The following is a 26548-nucleotide window of genomic DNA, read 5'->3' as shown; positions in this document are numbered from 1 at the left end:
AACAAAGCTAATGATGGTTTGATGATTTATCTACTTTTATATGTAGATATGCTCATAGCTGCAAAGTCCAAGTCTGACATTCTGAAATTGAAGAATCTTCTTAGTGCTGAGTTTGATATGAAGGATTTGGGTGCTGCTCCGAAAATTCTGGGTATGGAGATTTATAGGAACAGAGATAACAACAAACTCTTTTTGTCGCAGAAAGGATATATTCAAAAAATATTGTCCAGGTTTGGTATGTCATCAGCTAAGCCTATAGATACTCCTAGTGCTGTAAATGCTCGTTTGTCATCGTGCTTTCACCACATTCTGAAGCTGAGAAGGAGTACATGTCTTGAGTTCCTTATGCTAGTGCAGTGGGAAGTTTGATGTATGCTATGGTCTGTACTAGGCCTAATCTTGCCCTTGCCGTTAGTGTTGTCAACAAGTTCATGGGTCAACCTAGGAAGGAGCATTTACAAGTCGTTAAAAGGATTTTTCGTTACCTTAGAGGTACATTTGATGTTGTTCTCGTTCATGGGAATTGCACAGAGTGTTTGGTGATCGGTTATTCTGATTCTGACTATACTGAAGATGTTGACATTAGGAGGTCTATGACTGGCTATGTGTTCACGCTGGGTGGTTCTGTTGTTAGTTGGAAGGAAACCTTACAGCCTACAATTACTTTGTCTACTACTGAAGCAGAGTACATGGCCTTGACAGAAGCTGCTAAAGAGGGAATATGGTTGAGGGGGTTAGTTGGTGATCTTAGTTTCCATCATGACCAAGCTATTGTATATTGTGATAGTTTGAGTGCAATATGCCTAGCCAAGGATCAAGTTCATCATGAGAGAATTAAGCACATAGATGTAAGATATCACTTCTTAAGAGGTGAGCATAGAGTTAAAGTGATGAAAATTGGTACTACTGATAACCCTATTGATATGTTCACCAAACCGGTCCCACAAGGCAAATTCCAACATTGTTTGGACTTGCTGAATCTTTTGAATTGTTAGTGGTCCTCTTTGTGGGACACTTTTAGGCATGAGGGATAAGTCTAAATACGTCTGGCAATATTGATTTATGTTACATTTGGTACATCTGTTATCTGGGAGAGAATTCAAGTTAAGGTGGAGATTTGTTGGAATGCCTTAAATTTGTTTGTTGGCACTTCGAACAACCAAGTATGGGGGTCTCGCTGGTAGGGGTTCGGGGGCAACGCCCCTAAAACCTATTCAAAATTCGTATTTAGCATATTTATTTATTTGTAGTTATTTACGATTATGACCCTAGGGTTTAGAGTAGTGCGTTATATAAACTCTCTAACCCTAGAAACGCCGTTTGATGTAATTTTATGAAAACATTATCCCTAGTAATATTGTTCTCCCTCTGCCCATGGACGTAGCTAACACACCGTTAGTCAACCACGTATATCTGTGTGTCGATCTTCTCTATCTCTACGTTCTTTTTTTTATATATTCTTTAATTATCCATTTCGTAACAGAAGCCGTGGAGAGGACTGAAATTTCTTCATCTTCTCCATTATTTTTGGAATTTTATCTTAGGATTTTATTTCCGTTTGGGTTAAAATCCTAGATTTGGAACACCCCCCCCCCCCCCCCCCCCACCCCATGTTTCTTTTGTCTATGAGGTAAGTTTTTCTCTAGTTTTTGGGAGCAAGACCTTTGTAATTTTGTGAGTTTTCTATTGATGGACTGAATGCATATCTATTTATGCTTCTTTAAATATTGAATAATTTCTAGATGTGAATTTGTGCTTGGATTAACTCTCCCTTCTTAAATGTGTATCATCATTGCTAATTGATTTAGGCTTGCTTGATATATTTAATTTTTTGTTTGGCTTGAATCACTTAAGTCACAAATAATTGAATCCATGTATTTCATTGCTATTATAATGCATGCTTTTACTAGTTCAAATATAAACTTGATTAATTAGTTAGACTACCTAATTAATTAACCACACAATAAAATCCTTAATCTTAATGCACATATTCTTAGTCTTAGATGAACACTTTCAAACCCAATAGAACTAAAGCATGTAGTTTAATTAGGGTTTAGACTTGACAGTTGCTTTGTTTAATCCAACGAAGTAAGTCATCATGCATGCATGAATTAAATGCATGTTTTATCAATAGAAATCAATGATTGAAATTGCATAGGAACCTCTTTTCTCTCGAAACTAGAAATTTCCAATCCTAGGTTACATTTGTCCCTTTGCTTTTATTTTAATGTATTATCATTCTATCCACACCAAAACCTATTGGGATGTATGCTCTAAAGCCTTGTAGTTAATATGTTATTTGAAATAATGATTGATTATTTTATATATTATTATCCATTAAAGAAAGATCCAAGGTTATTTTATGTAATTTAAACATGTATGTGGTTGACATACAGGTGGATCATGTTTAAGTAATAACCTAAATAATCTATAGTATATGGATAAGGTTGGATGTCTTATCCTAGTGACACTACGGATACAACCCATTTTGTAATTGTTACAAAAGTTGTAAAGTGCAACAAATCATTTGGAGATTAACATTTCATAGGATGATCATAGGTAACTCGACCTCAATCCTGAGTGAGTTATGAACTCCTGCCTATGAGAGCAGTCCTTTGATTTATATGGGTGAGAGTAGCTTGACTCGCCGACTCAAGAAGCCTACCATTTTGGGAATATATGAGTAGGGAGTTGGAAACATAGCTACAGAAGATGAAATTCACTTCTTCCAATCTTTAGGGTAAGTAGATGAATTGCTCCCTTAAGTGTTGACTCCAAATCTTGAACATTGGGCCCTTCCCTCTCATTAGTCTAAAGGGTTGAACCAGAAACAGGTTATTCATTAGAAGATCGGTGGGACTTAAAGAGTTAGATGTAATTTAGGGACAAAATTGTAAATTGACCCAACTATAATTATGAGTGATCCGTGAATAGTCAACTTACTATTGATTGGTTATATCTATGGATCCAGAAATATATCTACAGTGCAAAGAGCGCAGTTGTAGATCTTTAATGAAGTCACCTGCAGTTAATGAATGTTGATTAATTTAATTAAAGAGTTCAATTAATTTAAGAATTTCATTGCTCCTAGTAGAGTTTTCCATCGTTCTCCATCGATTTGGATTGTATATTTCATTTGACTTACACAATTTCTTTCCACCTCCTATGTTTCTACTTGGATTTGTAGTCTTCTTTTCGATCAGAGCTTGGACTAGTACTGAATTTCCCTCTTGGTTTTGATTCGACCTTAATTGAGAATTAAAAATAGAATAATTATAATGGATGACAAACTAGTCCTTCTTATTTTCTAATATAGCAAATCTTTAAAGAAAATTTCAAATACAACAAATATTTAAAATAACATTTACCTATTCCTTTCTTAATCCTATCTTCCATTCTGCCAATTCTTCCATCTCCCAAATTCCTCTTCCTTTTCAGATTACAATCTCTCTCATTCCTCTCTCCCCCATCTCCAAATTTCAAACTTTTGCCATATGGAGCATCTTTCTTTTTCTTTTTACTTTTTACTTTTTAGTTAACAAAAACTATATTATAAATATCATAAATTATGTGTAAAATAGATACCTATTCTTAGTGTCAAAAAACCAAATGTCTCTACACTCCATATATAACCACATGTCTTGTAAATACTCATTCTTAGTGTCCATGTAATCTACCTCCTACATACCAAATTCCTTGTAAATAGTGGTATTTGGTGGGTTTTGAAAGACACACGTTGGACAAAATCCGTGATAATTCGAGAAAGTGGAGATTTTAGAGAAATTTCTTATTTCATATTTTGTTAATTTAATTTAATTAATTAATTTATATATTATGTTTAATTTGTTTCAATATTTATTTATTTTATTATTATATTATATTTTATTGGTATCCGTGTTCTGAAGGAATGATATATCATGCAACGAAAGACTACAGAATCAATAAGCACTTAAACTACATTTAATTTGAGTTTTAAGCATGTTGTTCATATGATATTCATAAGAGGGTTTGAACACATATTACCTTTGAAGATTTCCTCCACGAATTCAGCTGAAATCTACCAAGATAGAGCTTGAAACTTCAAGAGGACTACCACCGAGATCTTCTCTACTATACTCAAGCTTGAACGCGTGGTAGAAACACTTAAATCAGATTGAATTGATGAAGAACCAGTGAGGAGTATGTAGGGTTTTCAGGTTATCACTTCAGTAAGTATAACTCAGAATCCTTATCTGTTCTTCATGCATGAAGCTTCTATATAGGTAGAAATCATGCAAATGTACAAGGTTGCATGAAGGGCAGCTCCAGCTTGAAGATCATCACCCAAAGAAATGGAATTTGGTGATAATCCATCAAATTGTTTAGTGGATTTTTCACAAAAATTGGAAAAATCCACTAACTTAAAATGATTTCAAAAATAATTTTCATTTTTATTTTTTAAATTAGTTTTATAAAATTAATTAAAAAATAATTAATTAAATAAAACTAATTTTAATTGATTTTTAATTAAAATAATATTAATTTGATATCTAAATATTAAATTAATAAAATATCAATACCACCAATAAAACAATTTTATATTTAAATCATAATTTAAATATTAATTTATTTTTCCATTTCGTTTAATTTCAATTAAATTAAACGTTTATTATTGTATCATATACAATCAATCGAAAACCCTAAAATTGAATTTGAACATTTCAAATTCATAACCCTAATTTCATACATCAATACTCAATTTGTTATTCCAATTTAATGAGTTAGTAAAGAGACCTAATGGACCTACAGATCATGAACTCCAACAATCTGTAATTAATTCGTTAAAATTCTTTAATCGAATTAATTATTATTCGTTAACTATCAAGACATACCACTATAGCTCGATAGTTGCACTCTCCTCACTGTAGATATATTTCTATCCATATAAATCATAATCAGTAAGTCGATCCTTTACAAGTCGTTCGTAATTACAGCTGGGACAAAATTACCGTTTTACCCCTGTAAATACATCTTGTTCCTTAAGTTCCCACTGACCTTATAATGAACAATTTTAATTCATAATATTACTTATGAATCATATCCTTCTCTATCATGAGAAGGTGAAGCTTCGATTGTTCAAGACTTGGAATCAGCACTTGAGAGAACAACCTATCTGCTAACCCTAAAATGGGTAGGAGCGAATTTCATCTTGCAGAGCTATGTCCTCAGCTATCCATCCGGTCTTATCCCCAAAATGGAAGGCTTATTAAGCAGTGTTGTTAGACTACTCTCACCTATGCAGATCAAAGGATAATCCTGAATAAACAGAAGTTCATAGTTAGTTTAGGATTAAGATCGAGTTATCTTAGATTATTTAAGTATGAAATAGTCAGTTTTAACAGTAAACGGTCGTTATAAAGAAAAGTGACTATTTCATGGTCCAGTCTATATGAAAACTCATTGCGTAGGATGCCCCCACTCACATGTCTCTTCTTGAATGATTTGTGGATCACATCATTTGTATTACCTATACAAAATGAGCCGCAACCAATAATGTACCAGGATGAGATACCCAATTTCATTCATATACTTATAGACCATTTAGGCTATATACTATTAACTTGATCCTGTTTATGTCATCATATAAAGTTAAAGTATTCATACTATAGCCATGGATATGTTTATTGGATTTTCATAATAGAATGAAAAATCAACAACTTTATTGAATAGGATACTCAATAATATTTTATTGAGAAATAGAATGTTTAACACAAAATTTATGAATTGTGAGTTCTAGGAAATCCCCAACATGTTCCTGTTGTGCTCTTCAAATTCATAACACTTTATCAGCACGAGCTCCTATCGTTCTTCTCGCTAACGGTAGGTCCTAAAGGTATGCTGATTTTTCTCTCTTCGTTATCATTAATATTTTAAATGTTGTTTTACATATTTGATATATACTAATTTTCTAATATAAATATAACATTTTGTAATAATGCTATTATGAAAATATTACAAAATTAGATTTTGTAGCATTTGATATTATTGGTAATAATTATTTGTCATTAGTGCTTGATGTGAGAATACACTTGGATGCCATAAGAATGTGATCAACAAAAAACAAATTTTCTTCCTAAAGCTCATCGTAAATGGATTTGAGGCTAAAACACTTTAAATCAATATGTTAGAAAAAACATTTTTCTACATTTTGGATATGCTCATGCAGTAGCAATATCGAGGGAAAGATTTTAAACATTATTCTGAACTAATTTCATGTCTTCTCGTGGCCGAACAAAATAACAAGTTATTGATAAAAAATCATGAATCTTGACCAACTGGAACAACAACATTCCCTAAAGTGAATGCTGTGAATGTTAATAATCATGGTCGAGATCGTTATCGTAGTAGAGGAAGAAATAATTATTATTTTGGTGGTGGTCGTTCTAATCATTCAAATTTCAAAAGAACCACAGAAAATGCTGATCATAAGGAAAGGCTCCACAAGATAAGAATTAAAAAAGTGTTGAAAATAAATATTTTCGATGTAGAATGACTGGGCATTGGTCACGTACCTGTCGTATGTCAAAACACTTAGTTGATCTATATCACGCCTCTTGGAAGGATAAAGAAAAAAATGTGGAAAAAAATTTTGCATACCAGGATAATGACATATTCAACCCATCTCATAGGATAAATTTGGATGTGGCGGACTTCTTTGAATCTCCTGAAGAGAAAATTGACAAAATTGATGGAACATCAAATGTTTCCTTTGACTTTGAATTCATCTCCATGTTTTCTTTCTTCTCTTAGTAGATGTTAACTTTGTATATTCATTTCTTATTGTAATTATTTTCTTTTAATGAAGAAACTTGAATCATTTTCATATGTTGGGTGACTAAAAAATGAGTAAAGAAGATCTATGTTTGGCAGATAGTGCAACTACACATACAATACTTACAAGTAGAAAATATTTTTCAAAACTGACAATGTTGGAAGCAAAAGTCAATACGATACAGGTTCTACAAACCTAATTGAAGGGTTTGAAAAAGAAAATATTATTTTCCCTAGAGAAACAAAATTTACAATTGACAATGCATTGTTCTCTAGTCAATAAAAAAGAAACCTACTTAGTTTTATAGATATACATTACAATGGTTATCATATTGAGACTAATAGAAAGGTTAATATGGAATATCTTTATATCATATCTACTATCTCATATGAAAAACATATACTGGAAGAGTTGTCTGCTTTATCTTCTAGATTATATTATACTCATATATGAGTAATTGAAACATATGCAACAATGAACCTAAAGTTTATGAATCCAGACATATTTATAATTTGGCATGATAGTTAGGTCATCCAGGGTTTATAATGATGAGAAAAATTATTGACAATTTGATGCGTTATTTTATGATGTGGAATTACGGATGAAATGCGATGATGAAAATGCGTTGAGCACTCAAGTTTTCTCAGTAGAATCCAAGTGTAAACTCCATTGAGTTTCCTGGTAATTCTAGGGTCAAACTCAGGGACTTGGGAAAACAGTATGCGGTGGTAATTTTTCAGGAAAACTTTGCGGTAACCGGTAACTTAAATAGTTGTTGGTTTTGTTTGTTGCGGTAATCAAAATAAACAAATACGGCACAGTTCGAAAAGAGTTGATAAAAAGGAAGATACGATGAGTATTTGGTGAACGGGTTGAGAAGATTTGCGGCTAACACATCCTAGGATGCGTTCATGCTATGCAATCATGCAACACACTTACAATACTAAACCATCTCTTGATGCGAATGCTACAGCTTCTAATACTAGAACGCATGCGATAAGTCTATAGGAGCTACACATAAGCCTCCATTGTTATTTATGCGATTACAAAATGACACACACAAAAGTAAGGCGACCACATAATATCATTCCTTTCTCTAGGATGCATGCGATGCAGGTTGGCAAACAGAGCTTATCTCTAAGTCCCTACTCTTGTTTATGCAGTTCAAATCTTGCTCTCTCTAGTCTAAATTCTAACCTAGCTCTCTCAAGTCTTAGGTTCTTTCTTTAGACTCTCTCTCGAGTAGCTCTAAAGGAATGTTTGGCACAGCATAACACAAGATAATCGCAAGCAATGAACTTCCTAGGTCATGTTAGCTTAGTTCTCCTCAACCCATTCGATACGTTTAGCTACTCATGTGTGTGAAGAGAGTGAACAGATGTAGAATAAGAACTTCCATTGTATAAATATAAAGTTGAAGTACAAAATAACAATGCAAGAAGAGAATAAAGAGCCTGGCAGCAATCTCTTGCTTCCCAAACTTTTACATTGTCTTTCTACTCTTGTTCAAAAGATAATCTCGCTCTCGCGAGACTCGGCCCGCTCTCTGCTTTCTACGTCTCCAGGTTCTCTCTCGAATTGTCCTGAGCGATCTTCCGGCATTTCTACTCTTCCATTGCTCCACCTTAAAAATAAAAGAAAACTATGAACACGGCTAAAGCTCCTAAATCGGTGAACATGTGAACTTGTTAACCCCTTTTTTGAAGGACGCCTTTGGTATTTATAGAGCTCCGGGGTGAAGGGCAGCTTCTCTCTTATGATTGCACAGATGGGATGGCTTTAATTCCCCGACTGATGCGTTGAATATTTGTTACCGAAAAGCTGAATGTACTTGTTATCGTTAGCGGCTGTCAACTTAATTCGGATTCGATTGTCATCAACGTTCTGCCCCATCGTGATTAATGATGCCTTTCACCTAGATGCGCCCACCAAGTTGCGTCAGCTCTATGCGGCAATCCTTCTTGAGCAGATGTTTGCGAGCACAAATCTCCGCAAAGCCTTGCGGTAATGTTGCGCTCATCCATTGATTTCTTGTGATCTCACTTTTTACCTTGCGTCAACGCATATTCTACATAAAAACACAAAAGTTAACTATTTCTATGCGATGAATGCATGCGACCGCAATGTTATAAACTTAATGCTTTTTAGACGCAATCTAACATATTTCATCAATGCAAACCCTCATTATTTAATAACTTAGCAATGTAATAACGTGCATTTCTGCCCGTTATCACACCCCAAATTTAAATAATGCTTGTCCTCAAGCATAAGCTAAAGATTTCTTTTAGCAAATTGACCGCAATTCTCTTTTCCTAGATTTCTCAAGGATATTTTATTCAAATCCTATACACCAAAATTTCCTTAAGTCTTATTCAAGTCTCCTCTAAAAATATTTCTAAGACCTAGGGACCGCAAGTTTAACCTTCAAAAGGGCTTTACTAAATTCCAGAACATCGCATGATTTATTTCACAAAGAAAACTTTTCCACCGGGGTATCAAATGATTTTTATCCTTGCATATTTCTTGACATTATTATTTTTTTCTGACCTTACGCTGATCCAAGTGCCTTGCTTTCGTTTTGGCTTGCCCCCACGTGTGTCATGCGGACATCCAACTACGAGCAATGCGCTATTTCTTAGACTAAACTCATACCTTCTTGGCAGCGGAGTTGCGATCATTGTATCTATGCGTTGATCCTGGCGACTTACTTTCGTTTTGGCTTGTCCCCACGTGTGTTATGTGGACATCCAACTACGGGTAAGTACCCTTCACAACTTAACTCTTATCAACATGGGTTTTCCCATTGCGTTGACGGTGGAGTTGTTTTTTTTTTTTTGTTTTTGTTTTTTTTCAGAATAACAAGGTCGAAAATAAATACCTCGCCCCCAAATTTAAAATGCGACAATGTCCCCATTGCCAAAAGATTGAAAGAAGTCATGTGATGTTCTTAGGAAGCTACATAAAGAGAGTTTGAAAGAAAGCTAGCAGATCTCTAACTTCTAGAAATATTTCATGAGGTGACTTTTCTAAGATTAAGTTGATTCTAGTATATATGAGGAAAAAAATAGAAGCATGTGTTTAATCATTGAAATCATAATTGGGAAAGAACTCATGCAGTGACTTACTAAATTATCAATGTTAAATGATTGTAGTAATCAAAGAGAATGCGGTGATAAAATTTTCAAAATCAAAATGGAATGCGATAGTGCAAAATTTGAAATAAAGTTCAGGAAGAATACAACCCCCAAATTTGCGCGGTCGCCCGCATTGTGTGTTGATGCATCCTTCTTTGCGGCGATCTATCTTCTGTGGATTGCGGTGACGGAATAAGATAAGTTGCTTTTTCGTGTAACACCTCCGCAATCCTGCGCCTCGATCGTTTGCAAGAAAAACAGTGAGAGAGTCAAATGATTTTAAACAAAACAACATCTTTTAACGCAATCGTTCAACACAATCTTTTTTTTTTTAGAATATAAAGAAAAAAATAGATATGCGATAATAGACAAAATTAAAATGTTGAAAGTTCATGAAGTATTGATGTAGAGAAAGGATATTCAAAAGGTTTGCATCCCTGTTGAGGTTGAGTTATATAGTAACTCAGGGACTGCTTATTCCCGAGCTGGTCTTTTCATGTCCACGGTGGCTTCTCCTTCTTTTCTTTGTCCTCTAGGATCTTGACTGCCTTAATCCGGAGCTTTTCCCCATGAATGTTCATTACGATCTCCCCCTTGCGCACATCAATTTGAACGCGACTGGTTGAAAGGAATGGTCGTCCCAATATGATGAACACATTTTCGTCCGCTTTATAATCCAAAATGAGGAAGTCTACCGACAAGATGAATTTATCAATTGAGATTGCGACATTTTCAGCTCTCCTTCACGATGTATTTGGGATCTATTCACAAGTAGGAAAGTTTCTGTTGTGGGTGTGAGTATACCAATACTCAATCGTTTGAAGATTGATAGTGGCATTATGTTTATACTTGCCCCAAGATCACATAGTGCTTGGCCACTGTAGATTCCTCCAATGGAGCATGGTATCGTGAAGATTCCTGGGTCACCTATTTTTGGTGGGATCATAACATTTTGCTTTGCGGCCACTATTGTGATTTTTTTTTTTCCATCATTTTGTTTTTCGTTCAATCTTTGCAGAGCTGATGGTAGCTGGACTTCTTTTGTCTCATGTTCTGAAGGCTTGAGGGTGGACACAATTTTGGGGTTCATTTTCTTGGGCTTTTCCGAATTATAAGTCAACAGGTCCTCGGATGTCACCACACTCAAGTTGGTCACAATGGGCTCCTCCCCTACTTCCGCAGTCATGTTGTCGCTTAACAAGGAAACTGCTAAGTATTGTTCCTTCCCGGTACCCTCAACATTGCCAGGGAGCTCAGTTGAGCTCGGCAACGCTCCTTGCAGTCTATTTTTCAGCTCGCCTGCAATTTGTCCTAGGTTGAATTTCTAGATTTCGAATGGATGTTGCTAAAGCACTGATTTGTTTTTTTCAATGTACTGCTTCAACAAGCTCTCTAAGGATGAAGATTGCGGTGTTTGCAAGCTGCTGGCTTGACTATGCATTGGACCGCTGTTTTGCAGGAAAAATCTGGGTGGCCCTCCTTTTTGCGCAACTGGTTGGAAGCTTTGTTGTTGATTTTTTCACAAAAAATTTGGGTGGTTTCTCCACCCGAGGTTCCATGTATCGGAATAGGGATTATTCTTTATGAAGCATACTGGCTGCGAGTTTGCTGGGCATTCTTCCATCGAATGAGCATCTCCACAAATGACACACTTGCGATCATTTGAGCATTTGTGTTAACCTGCCCTTTCTTCGCTCCTGTGTTATTAATTATGATGCCTTGTATCAAACTCATCATTGTAGTCATTTGATTTTGCAGAGATGCAATGGCCCCATTGTTTGCGTTATTATTTTTTATTCTTAATCTCTGATCGCTTTTTCGCCAATCCTCGTGATTTTTAGAAATGCGATCATGTATACTCTTTGCCTCATCATATGTTTTGTCTAGCAGACCACCAGCAGCTGCCGCATTGGCAGCGATCTGCGAAGAGGGATTCAGTCCTTGGTAAAAAATCTCCATTCGCAGGCAGTCTGGTAAGCCATTATGTGGACAGTCTCTTACCCGCCGCTTGAACCTCGCCCAGGCATCACTGAGCGATTCGTCATCTTCTTGTTCAAATTTTTTTTATTAATTTCCTTCTCCTAGCATTCTCGGTTGGTGCGAAATACTTCTTCATAAATTTTTCGATGACTTGTTCCCACGAGGTTATCTCCCTCCGTTCGAGAGAATATGCCCATTTTCTTGCTTGATCGCATAAGAAAAATCGGAACAGAGTGTGTCGAACTTCCTCGGTGTAGATATTCGGGAACACAAAAGTGTTGTAGATTTCTATGAAGCTCTGGAGGTGGGCGTGCAGGTCTTCGCCACGCTTCCCTCCAAATTGCCATACAGTCTGGATCATCTGCAGCATCATCAACTTCATTTCGAATCTGCTTCCATCGAGGGCAAGCCTCATGATTCCTGGAGAGAAATCATAGAGGTTTGGTGATGCTTACTCCCTAATCGGCCTATTGCGATTGTTTGCCAGCAGGATTGGATTCGCCATGACGTTGTTTTCGTTTGGTGCTCCGTTTCCAGACTGCTCCACCATATCTTCTTTATCTGACTGTTGTTGTTGGCGGTCTCTTAATCTCCGAGTCGTAATTTGCCAGAGATTGAGAGTCTGCAAAGAAATCAGAAAAATTACCGTTAGCACACTATTTTGCCGAAGTTCCCGGCAACGGCGCCAAAAACTTGATGCGTTATTTTATGATGTGGAATTATTGATGAAATGCATTGAGTACTCAAGTTTTCTCAGTGGAATCCAAGTGTAAACCCCACTGAGTTTCCTGGTAAGTCCAGGGTCGAACTCAGGGACTTGGGAAAACAGTATGCGGCGGTAATTTTCAGAAAAAATTTGTGGTAACCGGTAACTCAAATTTTTGTTGGTTTTATTTGTTGCGGTAATCAAAATAAACAAATGCGGTGGAGTTCGAAAAAAGTTGATAAAACGGAAGATACGATGAGTATGCGGTGAACGGGTTGAGAAGGGTTATGGCTAACACTTCTTGGATGCGTTCATGCTATGCGATCATGATACACACATACAATAGTAAACCACCTCACGATGTGAATTCTATGACTTCTAATACTAGAACGCCTGTAATATATGTGATAAGTCTATAGGACCTACACATAAGCCTCCATTCTTATTTAAGCGATTACAAAATGACACACACAAAAGTAAGGCGACCACATAATATCATTCCTTTCTCTAGGATGCATGCGATGCAGGTTGGCAAACAGAGCTTATCTCTAAGTCCCTACTCTTATTTATGCAGTTCAAATCTTGCTCTCTCTAGTCTAAATTCTAACCTAGCTCTCTCAAGTCTTAGGTTCTTTCTTTAGACTCTCTCTCAAGTAGATCTAAAGGGATGTTTGGCATAGCATAACACAAGATAATCGCAAGCAATGAACTTCCTAGGTCATGTTAGATTAGTTCTCCTCAACCCATTCGATACGTTTAGCAACTCATGTGTGCGAAGAGAGTGAATAGATGTAGAATAAGAACTTCCATTGTATAAATATAAAGTTGAAGCACAAAATAACAATGCAAGAAGAGAATAAAGAGCCTGGCAGCAATCTTTTGCTTCCCAGACTTTTACACTATCTTTCTACTCTTGTTCAAAAAATAATCTCGTTCTCGCGAGAGTCGGCCCGCTCTCTGCTTTCGATGCCTCCGGATTCTCTCTCGAGTTGCCCTGTGCGATCTTCCGGCGTCTCTACTCTTCCCTTGCTCCACCTTAAAAATAAAAGAAAACTATGAAAACGGCTAAAGCTCCTAAATCGGTGAACAGGTGAACTTGTTAACCCCTTTTCTGAAGGATGCCTTTGGTATTTATAGAGCTCCGGGGTGAAGGGCGGCTTCTTTGTTATGATTGCACAGATGGGATGGCTTTAATTTCCTGACTGATGTGCTGAATATTTGTCACCGAAAAGCTGAATGTACTTGTTATCGTTAGCGGCTGTCAACTTAATTCGGATTCAACCGTCATCAGCTTTCTGTCCCATAGTGATTAATGATGCCTTTCACCCAAATGCGTCCACCAAGTTGTGCCGGCTCTATGCGGCAATCCTTCTTGAGCAGATGTTTGCGAGCACAAATCACTGCAAAACCTTGCGATAATGCTGCGCTCGTCCGTTGATTTCTTGTGATCGTGCTTTTTACCTTGCGTCAACGCATATTCTATATAAGAACACAAAAGTTAACTGTTTCTATGTGATGAACGCATGTGACCGCAATGTTATAAACTTAATTCTTTTTGGACGCAATCTAACATATTTCATTAACGCAAACCCTCATTGTTTAATAACTTAGCAATGTAATAACATGCATTTCTGCCCGTTATCACAATTCAAATAGACACCCTATGAAACCCGGATTTTCATTATCTCTATTTAAGCAGGTGTTAAAAGGAATTAACTAAGTGAAAGTTAAATCCTATGTTGAAGAAAAGGAAATTTCTAAGTGTTGAATAGAATTTCCTTCAGTAGTTTTGAGTTAAGCTTTAATTGGTGAAATTTGACTAAGTATTTAACAATGCGTTAGTATGTGCAATGTGTTGGCCATTAGACTTTGAGAGGTTATTTGGGAGCTTAGTAGTGCAAGCAACAGCCAAGGTTTAGAAGAGGTTAGAATAACGCATGCGGCAGCCTCAAGTTGCGCATCCAAGGGGGCTGGACGTTGGATGCGTTGGACGTGATGGATGCGATGGATAGAGGCATGCGGCGTGGAGGCAGGTGCGATGGATGCATTGGACGCGAGAGTATACGGCCGATGGTTTGTGGCCGAAGGGATGCGCTGTTAGCATGCGGCGATGTATGGCATGCGACGATGAAGGATGCGACGATGGATGACATGTGGTGATGGGGGTATGCGTCGATGGTATGCGGCAGCAACTATGTGTTGGCATCATGCGGCGGTGCTATGCGTTGTGCGGCCGAAGGTATGGATCGACGGTATACGGCTAGCACTATGCGTTGATGTCACATAGTGATGCAATGCATTGATGCTATGCGGCCGAGGAATGCGTTGGTATACGACGCGGCAGTTCTATGTGATGGTATGCCGCGATGGATGCGATGGACGCAATGGACGCAACAGTGCTATGCGATGGTAAGTAGCGATGGAAGCGATGGATGCGATGGATGCGGCAGTGCAATACTATGCGTTGGTGATGTGTTATGCGTTGGTGATGTGCTATGCATTGGTGATGCACTATGTGTCGGTGATGCACTATGCGTTGGTGATGTGCTATGCGTTGGTGATGTACTATGCGTTGGTGATGTGCTATGCGTTGGTGATGTGCTATGCGTTGGTGATGCACTATGCATTAGTAATGTGCTATGCATTGGTGATGTGCTATGCATTGGTGATGTGCTATGCGTTAGACATCCAAGGGCATGTGGGCGCATAGGACAAACTAGTAGTATGCATTGAAAGAGTGTTGGTCAATATCCTAGTTGAACGCATATGAAGTTAGATGAACGCATATGAAGGATGGACGCATTTAAGGATGTCATCCGGACATGTGGCTTGTTGGGAAGAAATCTTAAGCCTTAAGCAAATGAGGTGGTTGCACAAGACATGCAAAATTAAGCATTTTGTGCTGGCTGAGGATGAAGAAGACATCTTAGATTGCGTTGATTGAAGGTTGCATTGATAGTGTGAGGAAGAAACACTTGGACATGCAGCCAAGTAGGAGGTGTCGACCTTGGAGAGTTTTTATATTCCTATAAATAGGGCCAAGGACTTCTTTTCAGATCACAATTCAAAAGACATAAAGAAGAGTGGGAAAGATGATTAAACATTGCGTTGATAGCAAATCTATGTGTTGATCATAAAGCTTCCAGAGGAAATGCAATAGACAGTGAAGTCTGGAAACAACATCAACTTGGGATGAGACGTTCTCCCAGAATACTCGTGCATTTGGAGTGATTCCAAAGCCACCTGAAATCTATGAGAGTCTAGTTTTCATGGTGGGGCTTCTAGAGAAGAATCTCCAAGGAATCGGGTTGGAGAATGAGGAAAAGACAGACGGGCCAAGCTGTCGGGTTAGATGGGCCAGTCTTGATTTTTTTATGATTTCGGCCAAACCACGAGGATTTCGGAGCTAAGAGTTTAAGGTAAGTTTCTTGAGACATTTTAGAATATGTTTGCAGAAGGAAGTATCTTAAAATAAGTTCTGGAACTATGAGTAATCTAAGCTGATAGTTGAATCTAGAATTTAGGGTTCAAAAGGGAACCAAGGAAACCTAAGGAACTTCGGAAAAGAAAGTTCCTAACCAACCAAGGTAAGTGGTTATTGTGTTATTGTATTGTTGATGTAATTTCTATATATAAGTAAATATATATAGGAGATAATGTTAAATTGGCATTATCAAGGATATAAGTTTATCTTGTTACTATGCTTGTTAAGATATTGCTTGTATGTTTGTGTTGGAAACTAGAATTATACCCTGGATATATAGTTAGCATGCTTGAAAAGGTACTTAGCGGGAAAATATAGTCGGCTTCGGCTGGTGGAAAAATATAGTCGGCTTCGGTCGGCGGAAAATTATAGTCGGTGACGACCGACAGGAAACATAGTCAAGTTACCTAAGCATAGCTAGGGGAAAAATAGTCGATGTGCACATTGGCAGGATAATAGGGTACAAGGAAAGTTTCCACAAGAATTGTTGTTGTGTTAGTATACGTGTTAAAGTGCTGGGAAAAAAATGTATGATCATGTTAGGGATAACCAGCAGTAAAGCTGGGGATGTTCATATTAAGTAATAACCAGCGGTTAAGCTGGGGTTAATTGTTTTAACCAGCGATTGAGCTGGGGATAATCTAGCGGTCTGACTGGAGAAATAATTGTAAACTTGTGGTAATATTCTGGTTGACTATGCATTGCTTTCCAAAAAGTATATTTCTGTAGTCAAAGTTATTTGTTTATTTAAAGGCACCACTCACTGGGCTTTATAGCTCATACTTTCTAAATGTTTTTCTTTTTCCCCCCAGGTAGTAGAAAGGTGAGGAGTTCCAGGATGCTGCTAAGGTCAAGGTCTACCACAAGCCACAGTTACACTTTCGGAGGGTTTTACAGTTGTTGTTGTAGACTTTGTAGTTAAGTCTTGAAGTTGTATAAATGTTACATTGTTGTAATATAAAATGAGCCTACTTAATCAACTGTTATTTACCTCTTTGACTTAATCAGTGGGTTGTTGAATTTGTTCATTGGTATGAGAGTTATTTCCGCAAGAGTTATTAGGCAGTAAGTGTCAACAAAAGGGTTGATAACTACTGCAGTCATGCCCTTTCTCAGGCTCAGAGGGTAGTCTGGGGCGGGGTGTGACACACCCATTGAAGAGCTAGCAAATTCTTCAATCTAATGAATTATCATGTGATACTTGCTGTCAAGGCAAATTAATCATTAGACCATCACTAGTTAAGGTGGGAACTAAATCAACAAATTTATGGTGGTATATGTGGACTTATTAACCCACCAAGTGGACCTTTTAGATATTTTATGGTATTAATTGACGCATCCAACAGATGGTCACACGTGTGCTTATTATCAAGTCGAAATCTTGCATTTGCAAGATTACTTACTTAAATAATTAAGTTAAGAGCATAATTTCCTGATTATATAATTAAGACCATTCATCTTGATAATGCTGGAGAATTTACATCTCAAGCTTTTGATCATTACTGTATGTCAATTGGGATAAGTGTTGAACATCCTGTAGCTCATGTCCATACACAAAATGATTTAGCAGAATCATTCATAAAATGTTTTTAGTTAATTGCTAGACCATTGCTTATGAGAGCTAAACTTCCTACATCTATATGTGAACATGCTATTTTGCATGCATCGTCACTTGTATGCATTAGGCCCGTAGCTTATCATAAGTACTCGCCATTATAATTAGTTTATCGCCATGAGCTAAATATTTCTCATCTATGAATTTTTGGATGTGCAGTATATGTTCCAATTGCTCCACCATAATACACTAAAATGGGTCCTCAACGGAGGTTAGGAATATATATTGGATATGATTCCCCGTGTATTATTAAATATCTTGAACCCTTAATAGGTGATGTATTTACTGCCCAATTTGTTGATTGTCATTTTAATGACACAAACTTTCCAACATTAGGGGGAGGAATTAAAAATTGGAGAAAGAAATTGCATGGAATACATCGTTATTGTCTCATTTAGATCCCCGTACAGATTAATGTGAACTTGAAGTTCATAAGATAATTCATTTGCAAAATATAGAAAATCAATTACTAGATGTTTTATAGATGCAAAGAAAGTAACTAAATCACATATACCAGTTGCAAATGTTCCATTGAAAATTGATATCTCAACATAGTAAGTTGTCACTATTGAGTTTGAATACTGTCTCCTTTGTTGCTTTTAGTCTTTTTGCGAAAATGATTTCTTTGTCTTGGAACATTGTTATTGCTGATGTTCTTCATGTCTTTGCCATGAGGTGGAGCATAGGGACCACGAAGGGCACAACACTTGATCTCTTTCACAAATTGTTTTGTCAAGAGAGATATAGATTATATTAGATTTTCATCTGACTCTTTGACTTTTCTTCACAATCCATCATCATTCGTTGAAGATTGCATGAAAATTTCTTTGACTTTTTTTTCCTGTTTTTTCATCAAGGTTCATTTCAAATGTTCGTAAAGAACTGAACAGTTCATCAATTTTCATGATACTAATATCTGGTCTCTTCTATAGTAATAACCTTCATATCGAATCTTTTAGGTAAAGATTGTAATATTTTACGAATCAATTTCTCTTTTGAAATTTTTTCTCCAAGGGAAAAGGATTCATTAGTGATGTCGAGGAGGTATACATTGAACTCCACAATACTCTCATTACGTGCATTTTAAGAGATTCAAATTGGGTTGTCAAGACCTGCAACCTTGATATCTTTAATTATATCTTCCTTCATGGGCTATTATAGGAATCTCCCACAGTTCTTTTGCAGTAACACACGTGTTGATTAACCTGAAGTTGTTTTGATTGACATCATCGAAGATAGTATTCAAGGCTTAAGAATTTCCAAGTGATGCTTGATCTTCCTCTTCAGTCCAGTCCTTTTTAGGCTTTAGACTAATAATCCCATCTTTGTCAGTAATTGTAGGATGTGATCAACCTTTGAGAACAACCTTCCAAGACTTGTTGTTAGTAGATTTAAGGAATGCAGTCATTTGGGCCTTCCAATAAGAATAATTCGTTCCATCCATAATTGGAGGTTGTGTTGTGGATCTACCTTCCCTGATAGACTCCATTGAGAACTCAATGAACAAGGAGTCAACCCGTTCTGATACCAAATGAAAAGGACCGAAGTAAAAAGAAGGGAGAGGCACATAGAGACTTCTTAACCCAGTTCGGTGTAGTTACACCCACGTTTGGGGAGGCTTTCTGCCTAGGTGAAAAGAAATCCATTACAATGCAACTTAGTTTTACAATATACACTTCAACTAAGATTACATATGGTCAGTTTACTCATAAATGAATACTAGCGAGCAAGTTAGGCTCCCCCTAATGCTGATACTATTTGTGATAAGTTTGCAGACTTGGGCTCCCCCTAAATCTGATGCCACAACAACAACTTCACCCTCTTTTCACCTACTAGTAGGAACACTCAACTAACACACTACTTCTGAACTGTGAAGAATCTACTTGGTCAGCCTAAGCTTCAAGCACGAACTGTTTTTGTCTCTAATCAACCCACAATACCGAATACACACCTACTCTCTAAATTACAACTAAACGGATTTGTGCAGTAGGAATACAACTTACCCTAAAAAACCACACAGATGCTACAAAAAAAGGCAAGCTAGAAAAGGCAAGAAAACCAACAATAGCAACAACACAAACAAGGAAAGATCACCCCAACAAATCTGCCACCAAAAAGAAAAGAATATTCACACAAAGTCAAAGACAAAATATTCAACAGAATAAAAGAAAAGATTAACAGTCGACCACAAGCGTAACAGTTATGGATATTGGCTATAAGTTTAAAATGTAAAAAAAGAATATATAGTGACATTTTTCCCTTGTCACAAAAGAAGTTAATAATGTCACTTTTTATTGTCAAGAATATTTAACTTTTTCTTAACTATAAGCACCAATATGACATTCTTTAAAAGATGACTTGAGAGTACGAGTTAGCGCATTTGGCATAACTTCAGGTGCATTTGGCATAACTTTTGTACCATATAAAGCCTTAATGCCTGCAATATCATCAGGATGCAAACCCTTGGAAGCTCCTTTAGGAATTGATGGCCACATGATAGCCCCTTCAATGGAGCTGTGTTGAAGGCCGAGAAGGTGTCCAATCTCATGCAATGCCACCGTCTCCAAATCAAACGAACCAGAAAAAACACCGGCCGCCCAAGACTCGTCGGCATCGAGGTGAAACCGACCGTCTGGCGGCATAAAAGAATGGGCTATCACTCCCCCAACACCATCGAATGGATTCCCATCTCCATGATCACCACTTGCAAACTCTATGTTTATGTCTGCAGTTTGGTTGTCCAAAGCTTGTGAAAATGTGAAGTGAGAGTTCGCAGCCCAAGTTGCAAAAGCTCGAGAAATCGGACTTGCCATTTCTGGTGGAGTTCCACGAATGAACGCTGTTAAGAATATGAATGAATGAATATTTTTTGTTGAAGTATGGATACAATTAAATTTTGACAAGAATCGCTTTCGCTCCTTGGATTTTGAATTTAATTTTCTTTTAATCTCTAGATTTTAAAATATTACACGGATCATTTGGCCTCCAACTTGTCTTGAATGGAATGAGTTATTATAATCTACTCAATGTTTGAGACTTCCATTATAATAGTTGAAGTTTCCAATTATTATAACCCACACTTAGCTCGAGTAAAACTATTTGAAAACTCATACTAAAATAGTTTGCATCTCAAAAGATGGACTATTATAAACCACATGCTATGATAATCATTGACTATACTAACCAACTTAACGCCCCAAATAGCTCTTTGTTATTAAGTTTTGAGTTTGATTTTAATTTAGTCTCTAGATTTTAAAATATTACAAGTGTACCTTTGAAGTTCGAGTTTTGTTTTAGTTTGGTGTTAGGTTTCAAGAATTATACTTTTAGCTACGATTTTAAATTAAATGATCATTTCCCGTCTTTAGTTTTAACGTCTATTTAAAAGAACTACAATTAATTAATTTTCATTATTTTTCATCACTATTAAAATTAAATTTAAAAATTTACATCATAATTATTTTAAATTGATTAATACACATTAATGTCAAAGATGGAAAATGAATATTTAATAATAAAAAAAAAATTGAGGCTAAAGATGTAAATCTTGAAACTTAGTGACCAAATTTAAACAAAACACAAATCTCATGGATAAATTTGCAACAATTTTAGACCTAAGAACTAAAGAACTCAATCTCAAAATTTAAGGATTAAATATGTAACATTTTCAAACCTATCAACCAGATAAAAATTATAACAAAAATTTAAAGACCGAAAAAGTATTTTCTCTAAAATTTTACTATAATCTATCAACTTCCAATTTTGAGTTGATTAGTGATTAACATGCAACAAAGTAAGAGATTTTGTGTTAAGAACATTATTCATATCAATTTTTATTTGAATTAATATTGATAATGGTTGATAATTTACCGTAAGTAAGGTGAGATTTGGGCCACCTGATATTTCCTCCCAAGAAAGCATAGTGAGAAACCGTATGAAAATGCCCAATTCCATGCCCAAGTTGATTTCTTTTCTTGCTTGCTCTCATCCAAGTATTGCCATGGATGATATCTGCAACTCCGCATCGAGGCTTCGACATTTGTGCTAGCGTCAAAACATCTAGAGTCCCTGTGACTTTGAGATTGTAATTCTCTTGGTACGTTTTAATGGCGGACTCTAACAACTGGTCGAACTCATCGTGGTTGTTATTTTCAAAATGATCAATCTGAGCATAGTTCAAGTAGCCGAACTGTCGAAGGTATTTCTTCAGCTGGTGGATACCTTTCACTTTGTCACCCTTATGGGATCCATGAAGTTGGTTCAGCAACAAAAATTGTGATGACACTTCTCCATGAGAATGAACAGAGTTTGGTTGAGAAAAGGATATTAAAGGGATGAAAGTAAGAAAAAGGATAAGAAGAGTGAAAGCTGTGAAGAATGATAATTCTTCCAACGCCATTGACTCAAACTTCAAATATTGTTGGATGTAAGGGTTATTAAAAATTTGGTGGTGGTTGAAGAAAAGTTGTGGCCTTATTTTTTTTGTATTTTGTTTTTGGAAAGAAAGATAATATGGAAAATATTAATCCTCTTTAATAACTACTTACACCCCATTCATTATCAGTTAGGTTTCATTTGATAATTATAACTATTTAAGTTTTTTAAAATGAAGTCTATTTTCTTTCTATTTCTTAGATACATCAGTATCTTTCTTATATAAAAAAGTTGAATTCTAAACCAAATTCCAAAAGTAAAAACCAGTTTATAAAAACTATTTATTTTTAGTTTTTAAAATTTGGATTGATGTTTATATTATTGATAAAAAGTAGATAGAGGCTAAAACAAGACCTAATTGAAAATTAAGTGATGGCTTTCCTTGGATTGACCGATATGAGTGGTTTGTTCAATAAGATACTAAAGTGGATAGTTTATCGGCTTAATTTCAAAAAAAATTAAAAATCAAAATATTAAACGAGACTTTTGATTTTTTTATTTTTAAAAATTGTGATTATTTTTATACCAAATCTTTAGAAAAGTTTTCATTAATTTTCAAAAATTAAAAATAGAAACGTAGAAGTTGGGTACATTGTCTCTTTCGATAAACAAAAGTCTTGCAAGGAAAAAATGTGATTGGCGATGCAAGTCGGTCAATGACGAGAAAATCTGGCAAAAATTGAATGTGAAGGAGAAATAATGGTGTGAGAAAATTAGACCGGAAAAGTAGATGAGATGAGCTTCCAGAAGTGTGATAATTAAAAAATGTCATATAAAATTACGTCAACCAATAAGAAAATTATTTCAAATGATAAAACTGTTGAAAATATTTATAAAATATAATAAAATTTTAGAACTATCAATGATAGAAACTGATAAACTTCTATAAATATTTATCAGTGATACAGATAAATACGGATAGAAATCTATTAATGTCTATCTGCATTTATTATTGATAGTTCTAAAATTTTACTATATCTTATAAATATTTTAATTTATTTATTTTTATTTGAAAACAGCCCTATCCCATATTGGAATTTTCGCCAAGTAATTGGTGTATGGTGACCAGGTATAAACTTTTGCTTGCCACGTAGTCAATGGTCAACTTTTTTGTTTTTAATCTTATATAATTATTGTTAAGAAAAACTTGACTTTTCTTAGTCAACAAACCGACAGCTTCCTTTTCAAACTTTATTTCACGCGTCATGTTTCTTCCTGACAATGAACAAAGGTTATAGGCATATGATACTTTCGGTAGAGAAATGTCAAGAGATCACGTTTATTAATCTGTAATTAAAATTGGTCTAATCATAATCAATTTTCATTCATGTATCAATCGTAATGAATTTTAAACATAAATAGAATTAGATTTCTTTCGATGCATTTAATAGGTAATTTGCATCAATATTGAGGCCACTTACATTAACATTAGATATGGAATGCAACGTGTGATTATTAGTGTCCTTGAGATATAAAAAAACGTACCATTCTAATGAATGATCGTATTTTAGTATTTCAAATATCTCAACCATTTTTCACACTACTCATCTTCTTCTTACTATTTCTTGATCGACCTCTCTTCCTTTGAGTTTCTATTCATCGCACAATTACTTTCGGTTTAGGGTTCAAAATCATGAAATTCATGTAATCTTGATATGGGTATTAATCCAACTTTAGGGTTTTAGGTTTATTTTACGTTAGATTTGATCTTTGATACCTTAACGATAGACAAATGATACAGCTTTCGATATCGGTAACGATATGGGTATTCATGATTGATGTCACCTACATTATATGCAGGCTAACAATTTCATTGAGCATGTTGTTAAGTGGTTTTTTTTCCTAGCTCCTTGCAGAAATCAAATGACAACTTATACTAGGTCGCTTCGATAAACTGATTTCCTTCACAAATGACCAACATGCCACCATATTAAGCATGCTAACCAGTTATTAAAGAGGCAACTAATCGGCACCCAACTTGAATTGTTCAGAAGACACTACAACAAAGATGACATTCCATGACTAAGATTATAGCCAAACTAAGGGGGGCGAGAGAAAAAAACTGTCATAAATCCTAAAAAGCGCGAGTTTGGCAGGAAAAATGCTGATTTTCGTAATTTTTAACATTTATGACCGTTTTTAAGTGTCATAAATCTATGAATATTAAACTGTCATAAAGTTAAAATCGTTATGTTTTATTTAAAATAAAAAAAATCAGTAATGTTGTTTTTTTTTTTTTTTAAAAAAAAAAAAAAAAAAAAAAAACTAAGTTCTAAATTGCCACCACAACAAACCCTGATTTTTTTCATCCTTTCCCCCATTCCCTCTCTCTCTGTCTTCCACCAAACAACAAACCTCGATTCTTCATCCTCTTCTTTTGAGAGCAGAGAAGAGATGATTTTGGAGGCAAAGACTTGCGCGACTAAGATTCTGGCCATAGACTTCCGTCTAATGCCACCGAGTATCAAAACCCAAGGTTAGAGTTCTATGAGTTCTTGATTGGTGAAATTTGTTTTGGAATTTTTTTTCTTCTGATGATTGATTTGTTTTTTAGGGCTTTAGAGGCGAGGATGAGGAAAATTTTGGAGAGTGTCGGGTATTTTGCCCCTAATTGTCGTTTGCTATTTTGCCCCATCACCATCGACCTCCCTTGCGGCGTCTCTCATCAAGTTGATTGATTTTTAGTGGCAGTGACGGTTAGGTTTTTAAAGGATATATATTTTCTATGTTAATTTCCCTAAAATTGTGTTGATTCTTTTATTTAATTGCTAATTTTGTAGGTAAAACTGTCCAAATGCGATTAGGAATAGAAAATTGAGCCAAAAAGATAAAAAATGACCAAGAAAATAAACTAAATTGAAGAAAATCAGAAAATTACCAAAATGTCATCTAGTAAGGCTGTGAAGGATTGAGTAATGCATCAAGTAAATGTCAGTAAATACCATCGAGTATAATCAAGCATCGAGTCATCAATCATCGAGTAATCGTTCATCGAGCATCAAGTATAATTGAGTACTATCGAGTTTCTTCTTATTTTTTTTGACCATCGAGTAAATGCTATCAAGTAAAGGCATCCAACATCGTGTATCAAGTAAAGGAATATCGTGCATCGAGTATCGAGTTAAAGACAGAACGCTTGCTTTTTACTGCAAAAACTCGATGAGTTGCAACACTCCTCACGACGTTGCAACGTTCCAGATTTTGACGCGATTCATTCCCCGCACCTTGCACAACCAAGCGTCAACACAACGTTGCAACATTAGCCCAATGCTTCTTAGTTCTTTTACGATTTAGCGTTCCAATGCTGGCCTTGGCGTGGCGACGCTATGCCTGCTGGTATAAATTTTGATTCAGGTTTTTAGAGAAGAAGGGAAGGGAAGAAGAGAAGAAAAACTCAAAACTTTTAGAGAGACTTCGAATTTATAGAGCTATTCGTGTAATTTTTTTGAGAGATTCAATCAATTTATATTCAATCATTGTAACAAATATGCAATTATCAATGGATTGCTTGAAGAATTTCATCATCCGTGAGTAGCTCCAGTCAACTGTCGTCTACATGATCGTCTAGCTCCAGTCAACTATCCTCTACATGATCGTCTAGCTCCAGTCAACTGTCCTCTACATGATCGTCTAGTGCTTCATCCAATCGTTTACATAATTGAACTATTGTTTAGTTCTTGGAGCTTCATCTACATGATAGAGCTTCCATTTGGTAAACGACAGAAGATTTTCAAGCCTCAGCATATTACCTCCCCTGACTCTTGAATTGTTTTTGACCGTTATATCTGAATGATTTGTGATTGTAAACGTGAAGATCAAATGGACAACAATTCACATACTTTTACAGGTGATACAATGACTGAAAATAACTATTATGAATTTTAAAATCTAGCAATTTTTAAATGTCATGAAATCCGAATTTTGTTGTAGCGAGAAAAATGATATTTGAGCAGTTTGACTCGAACATCATGTTGAACAACACACTTATCTTAGGTGATGGCTTCTCGATGCTATGAAGAATGACATAAGAAACGCACGCATTCAATTTGAAGTCTTTTAGAAAAATAGGAGGCCAATGTCTCAATGGTAGAGTACAATTTTAGGCTATCTCTTTACTAGTTTTTGCACGGTTTCTATGTTAGATTTTAAAAATTTTCTCCTTTGTTCTATTTGGTTATTTTTGGGTTAATGATTATTTGATTTTGAAATATTTTGATGAAGGACAAGTTTGAATTAAAATAGATAAGAAAATGATATTGGAGTTGATATTAATAAAGTACATTTCATTTATAAAGGTCAAAGAAGAGAGTTTGTGATTAATTAAAAAAAAAGAAAAAAATTAAAAAATTATTTAAAATGGTAAAACTGTTGACATTATTTACAA

The 26548-nt window shown here is 35.7% G+C and overlaps 1 protein-coding gene, 1 long non-coding RNA gene and 1 pseudogene across 3 annotated transcripts; 2 read left to right on the top strand and 1 right to left on the bottom strand.

Annotated features, from left to right (window-relative positions):
- The first annotated feature begins 377 nt into the window (after positions 1 to 377).
- LOC150036142 (secreted RxLR effector protein 161 pseudogene) lies at positions 378 to 1059 on the top strand (annotated as a pseudogene).
- An 18891-nt stretch (positions 1060 to 19950) lies between these two features.
- LOC120077085 (metalloendoproteinase 2-MMP-like) lies at positions 19951 to 22583 on the bottom strand. 2 transcript variants are annotated; one of them, XM_039030943.2, is made up of 2 exons: positions 21601 to 22583; positions 19951 to 20569 (listed from the first exon to the last, which is right to left on the bottom strand). In XM_039030943.2, exons 1-2 carry the CDS (start codon positions 22127 to 22129, stop codon positions 20049 to 20051), a joined length of 1050 nt encoding a protein of 349 aa, XP_038886871.1. In that variant the 5' UTR covers positions 22130 to 22583; the 3' UTR covers positions 19951 to 20048. The 2 variants fall into 2 exon arrangements, with proteins under 2 accessions (XP_038886871.1, XP_038886872.1); XM_039030944.2 differs by having other exon boundaries at positions 19951 to 20545; positions 21601 to 22234.
- Positions 22584 to 24386: 1803 nt separating this feature from the next.
- Positions 24387 to 25690, top strand: LOC150036141 (uncharacterized). The gene is made up of 2 exons (XR_016529770.1): positions 24387 to 24640; positions 24719 to 25690. It is a non-coding gene; the product is annotated as an uncharacterized LOC150036141 (long non-coding RNA).
- Positions 25691 to 26548: the final 858 nt, after the last annotated feature.

The sequence above is a fragment of the Benincasa hispida genome, chromosome 5, assembly GCF_027475165.1.
Source record: "Benincasa hispida cultivar pf3 chromosome 5, pf3_genome.v1.1, whole genome shotgun sequence".
Lineage (NCBI taxonomy): Eukaryota > Viridiplantae > Streptophyta > Magnoliopsida > Cucurbitales > Cucurbitaceae > Benincasa > Benincasa hispida.
Note: the sequence above shows the minus strand (reverse complement) of the source record. Positions and strands in the feature narration are given on the sequence as shown.